Below are 13663 nucleotides of genomic sequence, written 5' to 3' on the forward strand. Positions count from 1 at the left end.
GTGTTTTCAAACTCCATACTTCTTGATATTTGGTTGTTTTACTTTGAGAGTCCCATGTGACTAACATAATTTCTATTTTTTGATGTCTGTAAATTGAATGCTGTCCAGTATGGGTCTGGATACCTTGTTGTATGATATAGCCCTGTTCCTTTGACCATGGTTAGATATACATCTCAGACTGAGCCAGTTCCGAGTTTGCCTTCTTGGCATTGTGAGAGCCTAAAGCTGTTTCGCTGTTTGAGATCATCGGATGCCGTGATACTGGGGTTGCCAAATGGTGGCCCATGGGTTGAATCTGCTTCACAAATTGGTTCTGTGTTGTCAATATTTTTTAAACTTTGGATTAGATGCCAAAATTTTCTAGCAGGGAAATCCATTTAAAGGTCAGGGACTCTGTTTTGTTGTTGTTGTTGTTGTTCTTTTATCTGTTTCATAAACTTGTAAAAATAAAGCCTTGCTCCAATCAGAGTCCCACATGTCAGCTGGCACGAGTTGGCTGAGTGTTGGTGTCCCTGTTTAACAAAGCATGGGTACCTTTTTTGTGTGTTTGAGTTTGACAACATTGTTTATGCAGTCTATGAGTACTCAAATATGAGCTGTAAGATAGTTATAAAAACAGAAAAATAGAGAAAATCTGCTCAAAAGAGAAAGTATGGAGGGAAGGAGTGAGAATGTGAATATAAATGTGAAGTTGCGAGAAGCTTAAGAAGATCTCTAGAAAGGGTGCTATACCCAAGTTCCAATTCCTTTTAGCTTCTGATCCTGGTTGGTGGTCAGCCTTGTGGTGCCCCTTTTCCTCAGATTTGGAGGTTGGGCTTTGAAACGTCATGACCAATTCCTCTTTTCTGCTTTAGTTAGTTTTAGAGGATGTCTGTTGCCAGCAACCAAAAGAGTTTTGGCCAAGAGAAGAAACCAGTAAGAAAATAAAGGTGTACAGAGACATTACTGAAAAATGGCTTCGAACAGATGCCTGAAAGGCCTATAATTATTTCCTAACAGATGGCTTACAAAATCTCACCCTGCTTAACCTAAACAACAACCGACTGACCTGGCTTCCTGAAGAAATCAGCAGGTAATTTTGTTAAATGTGAGACTTGGTGAGACCACATGCCTGACTCTCCTCTCCCGCTCCACACTGATCCCTGGTTCCCACCCTGGTCATCTGCCTAGCCTCAAGTCTGTGGGTTTGTACATGGCACAGAGGGATACAGAGGACTGAGACAAACCACTAATCTTAAGCAGATGATCCCTTGAAGACTTCAGAGAAAGAAGGCACATCAGGACCTGGTAGGCTAGGCTTGGAGCACGAATGCTAAAGCTGAAGGTATTATTGGTGTCCCAACCCTTAGGGTTCTGGGAGCTTACTTAGCTAGGGAATGAGAGACATTGAGTTTACAGGGGTGCAGGAAACCCTTTTGAGCTCGATAGAAATAGTTACATAAAAGAAAAAAGGTTTGCAAGGAGAAGTTATTTTCTTAAAAAGCGTTCTCCATTTCCTGTTGCTAGCACACGTGCCCAGACAAGCTGCCATCTTAGAGCCTGTCTGGAGGCTGCCGAGGGCCGTGTAACTGGGCAGACGCCCTCTTGGGCCATTTCTCTGACAGATGGAGAGAGCCCTGCTCTGGCTTTCTTTACAGACTATTTCGTGCCTGGTGAGCAGAAACAGATGTGTTACAAAGTGAGAACTTGCAAAGTTTAAGAGGAGCATACATGTCTAGGAAAAATCCTTCACGGGAGACTCTCTGCAGCACCTAAAGTCTTGTCATTTGCTTTTCTATCCTTCTAACCAAAGTATCATAACCCCCTCAAAACACACACACACATGCACACTTGGATTTTTACAGGAAAAGTAGTGTTTTAAGTTGGATGAACTGAAAACAAGATGGAATTGGTCGAATTTTCAGAGAAGGGAAGTTTTTAAAGCAACAAAGATGCTTCTCAGTTGCAAACAACATTTCTTATCGATTGATTTACACATTGATAATGAGATAATGGATAAAAGATGCTTGAATGATCTGGTGAGTCAGGTTTAGGCTATTTCTCTGTACAATAGACCTGAAGACTTTGGGCAGGTAATTTAATGGCCTTAAAACTCAGCTTTATCATCTCTAAAGGAAGAATTTTGAGGAAATGAACTTAAATTCCCTGCATCTATAATATTTTATGATGTCACAATTTAATGAAGCTAACCTTGTTTGGAGTACAAAGTACAATACTAAAGAACTCTTAAAAAGGAGGGTGTTGCTTTAGGAAAGTAAATGGGAGTGTGCACTGTAAAAAGTAGGGCTGAAGGGAGCCCGCACGATAGCTTAGTGGTTAATGTTCTCGCCTTGCGCGTGCTGAGATCCCATTTGAGTGCCAGTTCTAATCCCAGCAGCCCCATTTCCCATCCATCTCCCTGCCTGTGGCCTGGGAAGGCAGTCAAAGATGGCCCAAATCCTTGGGACCCTGTACCAGTGTGGGAGACCTGGAAGAACTCTTGGCTCCTGGCTTTGGATTGGCTCAGGTCCATCCGTTGTGGCTGCTAGGGGAGCAAACCATTGGAAGGAATATCTTCCTCTCTGTCTCTCCTCCTCTCTGTATATCCACCTTTCTAATTAAAAGAAAAAAAAATAATAAGTCTTTAAAAATGAAAAGTCGGGCTGCAAAGTGGATAGATCCATAATGTTTTATTGCCATTTTTTTTTAATCTGTTTGTACTCTGGCTGGGACCAAGATGTCATATATAAAATAGGAGTCATCTTCCTAAGCAAAATTCTGGGGTTTTTTGTTTGTTTGTTTGTTTTAACCTGGATAACATTTCTATTTTTGTTTTATTTTGTCTTTTAACTTTCTTATATCTAAATGCCTTAATCTTTAAAAACAAAAATTGTAATAATTCCTGCTTCACAGAGTTGCCTTGCAGTTCAAATAAGCTAATCCAAAAAGATGTATTTAGGGTTGAACCTGGTCATGAAAGGCATATAGGGTTGAGTAAATGCTCAATCGATGCTAGCATTGATTATCATTGGTTGTTGTTTAAAGGTTTACTTTATTTTTATTTGACAGAGTTATAGAGAGAAGGAAATACATATATATATATATATATATATATATATAGAGAGAGAGAGAGAGAGAGAGAGAGAGAGAGAGGTCTTTCATCCATTCTCTCACTTTCCAAGTGGCCACAGTGGCTGGAACTGAGCAGATTTCAAACCAGGAGTTGGGAGCTTCTGAGTCAACCATGTGGGTACAGGGGCCATCCTCTGCTGCTTTCCTAGGCCATAAACGAGGATATGGATCAGATGTGGAGCAGCTAAAACATGAATTGTCTTCTACATGGGATGCTGGCACAGCAGGTAGAGGTTAAACCCACTAAGCACAGCTTATTATTTTTATTCTAGATTGTGTCTGTCTCCTTTCTTTGATCCTTTCTGTGAAGTTGGGAAAAACACTGAGCAGACATGGCACTTCTTGCCCTGTCATGAAGTTATCAGCAGCTGCAGCAGCAAGGGCTGTGACTAGCAAGGTGATATGTAATTCAGAGGAGGGTGTGTAACAAGCCTAAGTAGGATCAGATCATCTTTTATATGTTTGAATTCCTTTCTGAGTCACATTTTTCAGTTTATTCAGAACTCAGGAGTGTGAGAGGGGAGTTTTGATTTTGGCTTGCTTAAAATACAGAGTATTTGTTCATGAACTTAGAATCAAGTTGAGAAAGGGAGTGTTTTAACACTAAATGACTGTCATGGAGAGAGCTACACAGGTCCAGAAAGAGAAAAAGAAGCAGAAGGAGAAGACAAAGAAATTCCTCTAAGAGACAGAATCCCTCTAAGAGACAGAAGAGAGAGGAAGAGCCCATGGCAATAGATTCCACTCTTTCTTGAATTCATGAGTCAGTGAAGTTATGTGGAGTTGTTCATCAGCTCACAGGGGAGCAGGTAAGACAAAAACAGGCACAAGGACACCTACCTCCTGCAATTCTCTTTTCCAAAAGTGTGGCGAGTGACAGATACATGTACATTCAAATGAACATCAGTGAGTGTTGGCACAGGGCCTGGGTTATGTTAGGCCAGGCCATGACACTATCCAACATGCAAGAGAACCAGGTCTGGAGGCAGATTTTGAGAGAAACATGTGGGCTCACCCTGTGGGACCGCAGTATCTGTTGGTATGCTAAAGAGCTGGGAGCGGTGATACACCAAACTAAAAAGAACTATGGAACTCTGTGACACTCATGGGTATTGAGGTTTGGGACAAGCCATGCTGGTCCAGACTGTAGCACCCACAGGGGCACCCAAGAATTAGATATGAGATCTGGGTCTGGGAGTGGGCCTGGTGGGGAGCTTGGCAAAATTCCCAGGTGGGCTGGTGAGTGCATGAGTCAGGACTGGGCGTTGGTCAGGCCAGGCAGGGCTGTTCCATTTGTTAGCAGATGTGTGGGCTGGTGCTGGTGGATGGACCTGGCAAGGCTGGGCCAAACTGGCTTGCTCAGGAGCCAGGATGGGTGTGGGCCATACGGGGCAAGGCTATAACCCCTAAGAGTTTGTGTAAAAGCAAGCTGCGAAGGGCTAGGTTGCAGTACCTGCTAGTGAGAGTGGGACTAGGGGTGGGTTGGACTAGGCCAGGCTGCAACGTCTGAATGCGAAGGCCAACCTGGGGGATGGGCTATGTCAAGCTGGTTCAGAGAAACCACTGACATGAGCAAGATCTGGGGCTGGGAGCAGGCCTGGTCAGGGAACTGAGGGATTACCCTTGTTGGGCTGAGGTTCCCACTGGTGAGCATGAAAGCCAGAATGGGAACACCAAACTGAGTGGGGCATGGCTGCTGTATTCCTCAGCATGGGTGTGGACTGGATCTGGGGTGTGCCAGACTGGGCTAGGCTCCAGCACCCTCTAGTGCTCACAACAACCAGAGTGGTATAGGACAGGATGGGCTAGGGGGTTTCACATGCTGAGCCATGTGAAAGCTGGGTCTGGGGGCTTGGCCAGGTGAGACTGGGCTGTAGTACCCAATAGTAAGAGCTTGAATGGGAATGGGTCAGATGGGCAAGGCTGCAGTACCTGCTGGTTTAGGGGGTGGACCAAGTCAGGCTGGGCCAAACACCTACCTGAATTTGGGAGACAGCTTGATAGAGGAACTTGGGGAACTCTTCTGTCAGGATGCAATCTCTACTGGTGAGCACAAGAACCAAGACTTGGAGCAGCCAAGACCAGGCCAGATTATGGTACCCACTAGCATAATATGTGGATCAGGTCTGGGGGCAAGCTGGGTCAGGCCAGTTCATAGCACTTGCTGGTGAATGCTGAGGTGAGGTGGGCCATTCCAGATTGAGCTGCAGCACCCACCAGTGCATATATGATCCCTGGGTGGGTAAGAGTCCAGTAGAGGAGCCTCAGCAGGGACTCTCCCACTATGCCACTGATCCCTCTGGTGAGCATGAGAGCTGGGACTTGGAGCAGTCCAGGCTGGGCAGAGCTACAAAGCTCATTGGCCTAAGTATGAGTTGGATTAGGAGGAAAGCCAGGCTGAACTAAGTGACCATGTCCATGGGACATGTGAGAGTTTGAGTAAGTGCAGGCTGGTCAGGCTTTGCCACAGCACTGATTATCACATGCTGGGACTGGGGGAAAATCCTGTCATGCTAGACCACAGCACTGCCTGGAAAGTGCAAGCTCTGGTTCTGGGAATGGGCTTGGTAGGAAAACTGTGGGCATCCCTCTGATTGTCTGTAGCTCCCACTGCTGACCATGAGTACCAGGGCTGGGGGGTGGGTCTGGCTGGACAGGTAGTGGCACCTACCAGCATAAGTGAGAGCTGAAAAGTGGGGTTGGTTGGGCTGAGCTATGTACCAACACCCAATGATGTGCGTGAGAACTGAATGGGTTGCAGGGCTGTCTGAACCATTCTGCTGCACATATCCCATCCTGGCTTCAGCGCCTGCCAGTGTGTTAAAATTTAGCCTCATCTTGGCTGGTCTGTCTCCACACCCTCCCCAAGCCAACCCACACACCTGCTGAGAAGTGGAGCAGCCCTGCCCCACCTGAACAACATCTGGCCTTGACTCATGTGCTCACCAGCAGGATGACAGCACAGCTGGACATTTCCCCAAGTTACCCCACCATGTCCGGTCTCACACATGTCAGCAGGTGCTAGGCCCTTACCCAGCACAGTCTGCTCCCCAGTTTTGACCTTTGTGTGTGCTGGTGGATTATGCGGCCCAGCCTGTTACACACCCAAATTTTGAGTGCATCTATGGGTGCTGCTGTAGCCTGGACCAGCTCGGCCTGTCTCAAGCTGCAGTACCTATGAGTGTCACAGAGTTTTGTGGTCATGCCTCGCTCAGCATGTACTACTCGCAGTCCTCAGGCAAACCCACTGGTGTGGCAGTCCCACAGAGATAAGATCACAAATCTCCAACAGAATTTGCTCCCACACCCAGTTTTCTGATGTGCTGGCTAGTGTCATGGTTCAGCCTAACATGGCCTACCCCCTTCCCCAACACTCACTTGTGGGTACTGTCATCCAGCCCCGTCAGGCAGGCCCTCCATTCATAGCTTTCATGGGAGTCTTTAGTCAGTGGTATATAACAACAATCTTCACTCAGCTCTCCCACATGGGCAGGTATATTATTTTGGCTCTAAAAGATCCTCTGATTTCCATCTGTCTAACTACCCAGTCTCAGACTCTTCGTTACCCTGCAAGTGCAGTAGCCAGGTTGATGGAAGTTCCCCGGAAATCACTCCTTAGCTGTCATACTTGCCCTCAGCAGTCCTTCCCACACATATTCAAACCCACTTCTCTGAGAAATCTGTAGGCTTCCATGCCCATGAGCAGGCAGCTCCTTAAGCCCAGCCCCCGGGCAGTGTGGCATGCCAGCCTGGGGTCCTGCCGGCCTGCCCAGGGCCCACACACTGTTGCTTGTGGGTTCCCAGATCCTGTCTGCTGGCCTGCTGAAGTGTTCCCCCCATATATCTTTAAAAAATAAAATTAAAAAATAAAATGAAAAACTTAGGATAAGCAACCATGCTGGCATAGTGGTTTAGTCAACACAAATTTAACACTACCCAGCCCAGGATGACCGTCAGCAATTGGGTGCTTTTCTCCCAGCAGTATAACACCTGCCTGATATAACACATTGAAGCAGTTGCCTATAGTTTGTGGGAACCTTTTTGTTTTCTCGATGCTAAATTTGGGGAACTATAGTTTCTAACATTGATTATGGTCAATTACAAATATTTTCTTTTATGAATACTATTTTCTTTGATCTTTTCAAGAAATCATTGCTGACTTCAAATTTATATAAATCCTATATTTTACTCTACTAGCATGTAGTTTCAGTTTTTTCTAAATCTATGATCCATGTAGAAATAACAGCTCTGCATGGTGTGAAGTGACATTCCCCCATAAATTATCCAGTTGTTTCAGCACCATTTATTCTAAGACTATCCTTTCTTATTTGAACTACCTTGGCACCTGTGTCAAAAATAAATGGGCCATATGTGGATCATTTGGATTCTATTCTGTTCCATCAATCTATTCCCACTTATCTTCAAAACCAATGCATCCTAAACTGGGTGATTTGTAAATAAGAGAAATTTATTTCTCACTGTTCTGAAAGTGGGAAGTCAAGAAGGAAGCTCCAGTGTGCATGGTGAGCTCACTTCCTTGCTCGGAGGATGGCACCGTCTCATGGCATCTTCACATGCTCTCCTGGATAAAGGCAATGACCCTACTTATGGGGAAATCTACTCTTGCAACCTAATAATCTCCAACCAGTGTATATTGTATCTACTTCCTGCTTAGTGTCCTAAACAATTACAGTGGTGAACAGGTCTTAACATTTGATTTTTGGGAACACACAAACCCTGAGACCACAGTGCTGTCAGTTTTTCTAATTGCATACTATGCTACAGTGACTGTAATAGTTCCACTGCGCACTTTGTGGTGGCTGAGTGAGCCCTTTGGCTTTGGTCTTCTCTAGAATACGCATGACAAGTCTAGGTTCTTCAAATCTTCATGCACAATATAAAGTTGAATGGTTAACTTTTTAAAAAGACTTATTTATTTTTATTGGGCAGTCAGAGATAGCGAGAGAAGAGACAGAGAGGTAGATCTTACATCTACTGATTCATTCCCCAAGTGGCTCCATTGGCCAGAGCTAACCCAATCTGAAGCCAGGAGTCAGGAGCCTCTTACAGGTCTCCCATATGGGTACAGATTTCCAGGCCACAAGAAGGGATCGGGAGGGGAAGTGAGACCACTGGGACATGAACCAGTGTCCATATGGGATCCCGGTGCATGCAAGGCGAGGACTTTAACTGCTGCCCTTCTGCACCTGGCCCAGCAAATGCTTTTTAAAGCTTGAATGATTTACAATAGTTATAAACACTTGAAGCAAGGCTCAGGTGAGCTACTAAAAATAAACAGATGATTTCTGAGAAGTCCCTATGATTTTTTTTTTAAATTCATATAATTTATTTCTTTTTAGGTTAAAAAGCCTTAAGTATATGAGCATAAATCATAACCAGCTAGCCAGCCTTCCTGAGGAACTTTGTTTGCTTGAGAACCTTTCTGAACTTCAACTTAACTACAACAAGCTCGTTTGCATACCCGAGGAGATTAAATTATTGAAGAAGCTCCACAAACTTCTTTTGGTGAGGAACAACATTGAAGCTTTCCCACCGGTAAGCATAAACATGTGTTGTTTTAGAGGAATTCGTTGTAATGTGAGAGGACATATCTGAATGTGAAATATCATTTTGATTTCTCTCAAATTAGATGTAGTTGGTTTCCACGTTCTACAGCAGAAGGAGATTCTAATTTGGTTACTCTACACAAGCCCATATATAGTAAATGAAATGACAAGATACTCATTTAAATGTGAATTTCAAGTAAGCAACACAAAATTTATTTTTTAGAATCAGTATGCTATAATTAATGCTTGGTCCATACACAAAAATATTCCTTTTCTCAGATTTATGTGAGCATCATGTGTTTTATCTGGTATTTTTTTATACTATAATACGGATTCATTTTGGTTGTGGAATATGTGCTGGATGATTTCCGCTTTCAGCTATGTCCGCTCTGCTTTTCTCCAACGTGTTCTGCCCGGGAGACTCATGAGGGTAGCATCAGTGAGCTGTTGGACACAGCCAATGAGAGGCACAAGTAGAAGATGAAAGTATGCAAGGAGAGTGAGTCCCTGGCAGGGCTCTTGTGGTGTCCTTTCTGGCAGGGGGCTGTAGACTGGCTGAATGCATGGCTCTCTGAAACGCTGCCATGACTTCAGGTATTCCTGTTGGAAAATCACTGCTTTCTTTTAGCTCTTGAGGAATAGGGAGGTAAAAATTCTCTCATGTTGCTAGCTTTTATGACCTTTGTGGAATTAGGCAATCACTCACTCTTCTTGGTTGAGAGAACCTTATGTTTAAACCTGGCTAAATGAGTCGTATACTACACTTTGATGCAAAGCATGCTCGTGATTAAATTTCTAGCATCAAGCACTTAGTGTGATTACATCTATTACTGTTCTGTTTTGGTCTGTGGTACCTTTGGTACAGGTAGCTGGAACTGATTGTATTGGTGCTGTAACCCCTCTTGCAGATTCAAGAATATATTTGAGTACTAAAAGTAAAGATGTTTAACTCTGTTAGAATTTCCTGAATTTAACTTAGAACTATCTTTCATTTCATATGTAGTAATATTCTTTGGATTATGCTTTAGAAATGTTGCAACAATTGAAAGTGTTGAACATTTCAAAATACAAGTTATATATTGTCATGTATCATAGTGAATACTAACCTTTAATTCAGTGCCTAGAATGTAGTTGACATTAAATATATTATATATAATAATATATTTACATGATATATAATCATATGTATATTAAAACAAGCACCTTTTAGCACAGCATAACAGATATCTGTTTTTTTTTTAATCCGCTTTAGTGTTTATTGCTGCTGCTTTCTGTAATGGCATTATGGTTTGGCTCTGTAAAATCCATCCTTCGCTAACTAGACAGTGAAGTTTTCTTAGTGCTGATGGGTTTAACTGTCACCCATGCAGAAATTGAAGTACAAAGATACAGTAGTTGTCAGAGAGGAGATTTGAAGCTAGAAGTAGTCTAATTCATAGATACTTTGTTATGTTGCCCTGGAGTGGTGAGGGGGAATGGAGATTTCCAAGGTATCTAGTTATTGATGTAATTAAGATTTTCCATGGGGCTATGGAACTGTATCATGAAAAATAAAAATTTAAGTCAGACCAAACCAAAGAATCAGCAAAATATGCTGAAGGATTGTTCAGGTAGGAAAGGTGGTCAGTTTCACCAATTCTGAACTCGTATGCACTAAGGATTTTAGATACTAGATTTTTAAGCAACATCTCTTTTGTTTTCTGACACAGGGACTTTGTCATCTCACAAAACTAAGAATCCTAGATGTAGCTGGAAATAATATTCAGGTATTTCCACCAAAAGTAAGTAGAATCAACTTTTATTATCATAGAAAAATGTATGCTTTTGGGGGTAGAAAAATACAAATAGCCAGTGAAACCTGTAGTAAGTGGAACCTTGAGCTATGTAAATGACTCAAAACCTTGCTTTGTTCTAGAATCTCAAGGCTATGCTCTCCCATTTCTTTCTTCACATTTTCTACCTGATGAACTGGTTTGACATACCTGAGCTCTGATTGCTGTCATAAATACTTGGTTATATCAGTGATGATTAACCTTTTCGGTAGCTATACACCTGGAGTTCATCAATTCAGATTTTTTAATATTTTTTAATATTTTCTAGACCACACAATTTTATCTTTTATAATTAATTTAATGGTGACATATTTGTCGTTTTTAAGACAGACAACAAAAATGTATATTTTTCCCATTTGGAAATGAATTTTGGCCTTCTTTATTTCAAATAACTGGGAGATCGTTGCTAGGTTAGAACTTTGGAGAAAGAAAGAATGTTAAACATTCAGTGTTATGGTAGAAGTCCATTAACAGAGAAAGCACTCAATCAATGGTTGTCTATTCATTAATTATTATTTTGAACTGGTATGCACCAGGCTGAGGTTTTAATCCTTTTATACTAAAAGTGATTCAAATGTGAAAAAATGAGCGTAAGTGTCAAATTCATGTTTAAAGAATATATACAGTGTTTTTATTGTGGTAAAATAATCATAAGACAAAGTTTTCCTTCTGATATTGTTGCTTCCACAATGCTATTACAACAGAGACCACAGAATAGAATAATTCAAATATGCCTTGCTGTGCCACTACGTTTTTCTTAAGAGAAGAAATAATTTTTTTTCTACCTCTACACCATGGTATCTTGAACATCGTCGAATCACGAAATGTTTATCACATGAGTAAACCTAGATGAACCTGGTGACCTAGATGGCTTTGGAAGTTTAGAGTAATTTGGACAGTATCTGAATTGTTTTACCTTTGTGGCATCAGTGTCATCAATTTATATAAACATTCCGAAGTAAGGTAATGTGAATTCAACCAAGCTTTTGTCTCATTAGTTAAAAACTAGAGCTCTGCATATTTCAAAATGGGGCAACTGATGGGACATAGGAAGTGAGTGACACTAGACAATGTGGTCTTTATCGGCAAAGGAGTAAGTTTCAATGTGAGGAAAACAGTGAATTATGATTTTTAGGACGTAGAACAGTATATTAACAAAGAATATGGCTTTGTCGTTTTAAACCTTGTGATTTAAAGGTCTAATTTCCCATTTACTAAATTTGCGATTTCAGATTGCTTAAACTTTCAGAGTTGCTGCTTCTTAATTAGTAAACGGGAACACTGAATCTACTAACCTCAGGATGGTATCAGGCCACATTCTGCACTGGAGTGCCTGGTTCCAGTCCCACTACTCTTCTTCCAGCCCAGCTTTCTGCTAAGGTGTACCATGGAAAGCAGCAGATGTTGCGGTTTTTATTGGGATCACATTGAATGTTTATATTACATTTGGTAATATGGATATTTTGAGTATGTTGATGCTGCTGATCCTGGAACATGGTCAATTTCTGCATCTTTTAGTGTTTTCCTCTATTCCTTTTTTCAGTATTTTGTGACATTCCTTGTTGATGTCTTCCATGTTTTTGGTTAGGTTTATTTCAAGATTTTTAAGATTTTTCTGCACTATTTTAAAAAGAACTTTTATTACAAGTTATTTCTCAGTTATGGAGTTATTTGTGTATACTAGCATTATTAATTTATTTTCATTAATTTTGTATCATGGCACCTTATCAAACTCATGAATTCCAGTAGTCTCTGGATTAAGTGTTTTGGTTCTCGTATGGAGACAATCATGCCATCTGCAAATAAGAATATTTTTAATTTCTTGTTTCTGATTTGAATTCCTTTAATTTCTTTTTCTTGCCTAGTAGCTCTGGTAAGGGCCCCTTATAATACTATACTGAGTAGCAGTGATGAAAATGGACATCCCAGACTAATTCCAGATCTTAGTGGAAAAGCTTCCAGTCTTTTCCCAACCATATGATGTTTTCTTTCTTTCTTTCTTTTTTATACTGATCTGGTTGTGATGTAGAATGTTCCATCTATGCCTGCCTTGTTTAGTATTCTTAACAGGAAGTGGATATTATCAAGTGCCTTCTCTGCATCATATCCATCTGTAGTACTCTGTGTACTCTGTCTCTGTCATGCCTATCTGCATTTGGTATTAAGATGATGTTGGCTTCATAGAAAGTGTTTGCAAGGACTGCCTTGCTTTCCATTATGTGAAATAACTTATGGAAGATTGTTGTAAGCTTTGCTTGAAACATTTTGTAAAATTCAAGAGTAAGCCCTCCAGGACCAGGATTTTTCTTTGTTAGGAGAGACTTAATTACCAATTAAACCTCTTTCCTGGTTTTAGGGGTAAATTATAATTGCTTCTTGATTCAATTTTGTTTGATTGCAAGAGCCAAAAATTTATCCATTTCTTCTAGGTCTTATGATTTGTTGGAGTATAGTTGTTCACAACAGTTTCTGATTGTTCTACTTACGTCTGAGATATTTATCATTTATTTTCACGTAGCATTGCTAGGGGTCAGTGCCATGAATCCAACTTGTTGCCACACCTGACTGCTTGGGCTCTTCCACGCTGCAGGACCCACTTTTTCTATGGTTGGGTTCCTCGTGAACTCCTCTTTCCGCCTGGCTGCTGGTGGAGCTCTGATAGCCACTGGGGCATCAGTTTACTGCAGCTCCTTCCCTGTGTCTGTGGGTCTCCAGTTGTCTTTGCTGTTGGCCCGTTCTCTCCTATTTCCCAGGATTGTGTCCTCCCTCTCTGCTTCACCCTGGCCAATACTTCTCTGTTAAAACCTGTCCTTGTTCTATTCCACCATTTTGAAACATCCTCCAAGTTTTCAAAAGGTATTAAAAATAGAAAAATCACCGGTTGATTTTGTTTGATAGGATTTTACAGGGTATTGTGCTGAGGCACAGCAAGCTAAGCCACCGCCTCAACAAACATTTGCATCCCATGTCTGAATGTGTGCTGATGTCTTGGATAAGCCTCTTTTGGTCCAGCTCGCTGTTAATGTGCTTGGGAAAGCAGCAGAGCCTTGCCTATGTGTTCAGATCCCTGCCATCCATGTGGGAAACTTGGATGGAATTCCTGGCTTCAGACCGTCCCAGCCCTAATCACTGAAGCTAGGTCAGCAATGAATC

The 13663-nt window shown here is 41.8% G+C and overlaps 1 protein-coding gene across 1 annotated transcript in view; it reads left to right on the forward strand.

Moving 5' to 3' along the window:
* LRRC69 (leucine rich repeat containing 69) overlaps positions 1 to 13663 on the forward strand; it is a 92978-nt gene that overhangs the window by 25534 nt on the left and 53781 nt on the right. The window contains exons 3-5 of the mRNA XM_040992792.1: positions 1000 to 1072; positions 8472 to 8667; positions 10388 to 10459. Coding sequence (XP_040848726.1) covers positions 1000 to 1072; positions 8472 to 8667; positions 10388 to 10459 — 341 coding nt within the window. The remainder of the gene's footprint in view (positions 1 to 999; positions 1073 to 8471; positions 8668 to 10387; positions 10460 to 13663) is intronic.

The sequence above is a fragment of the Ochotona curzoniae genome, unplaced genomic scaffold, assembly GCF_017591425.1.
Source record: "Ochotona curzoniae isolate NIBS_2020 unplaced genomic scaffold, NIBS_Ocur_1.0 contig_1071, whole genome shotgun sequence".
In the NCBI taxonomy this organism is placed as follows: Eukaryota; Metazoa; Chordata; class Mammalia; order Lagomorpha; family Ochotonidae; genus Ochotona; species Ochotona curzoniae.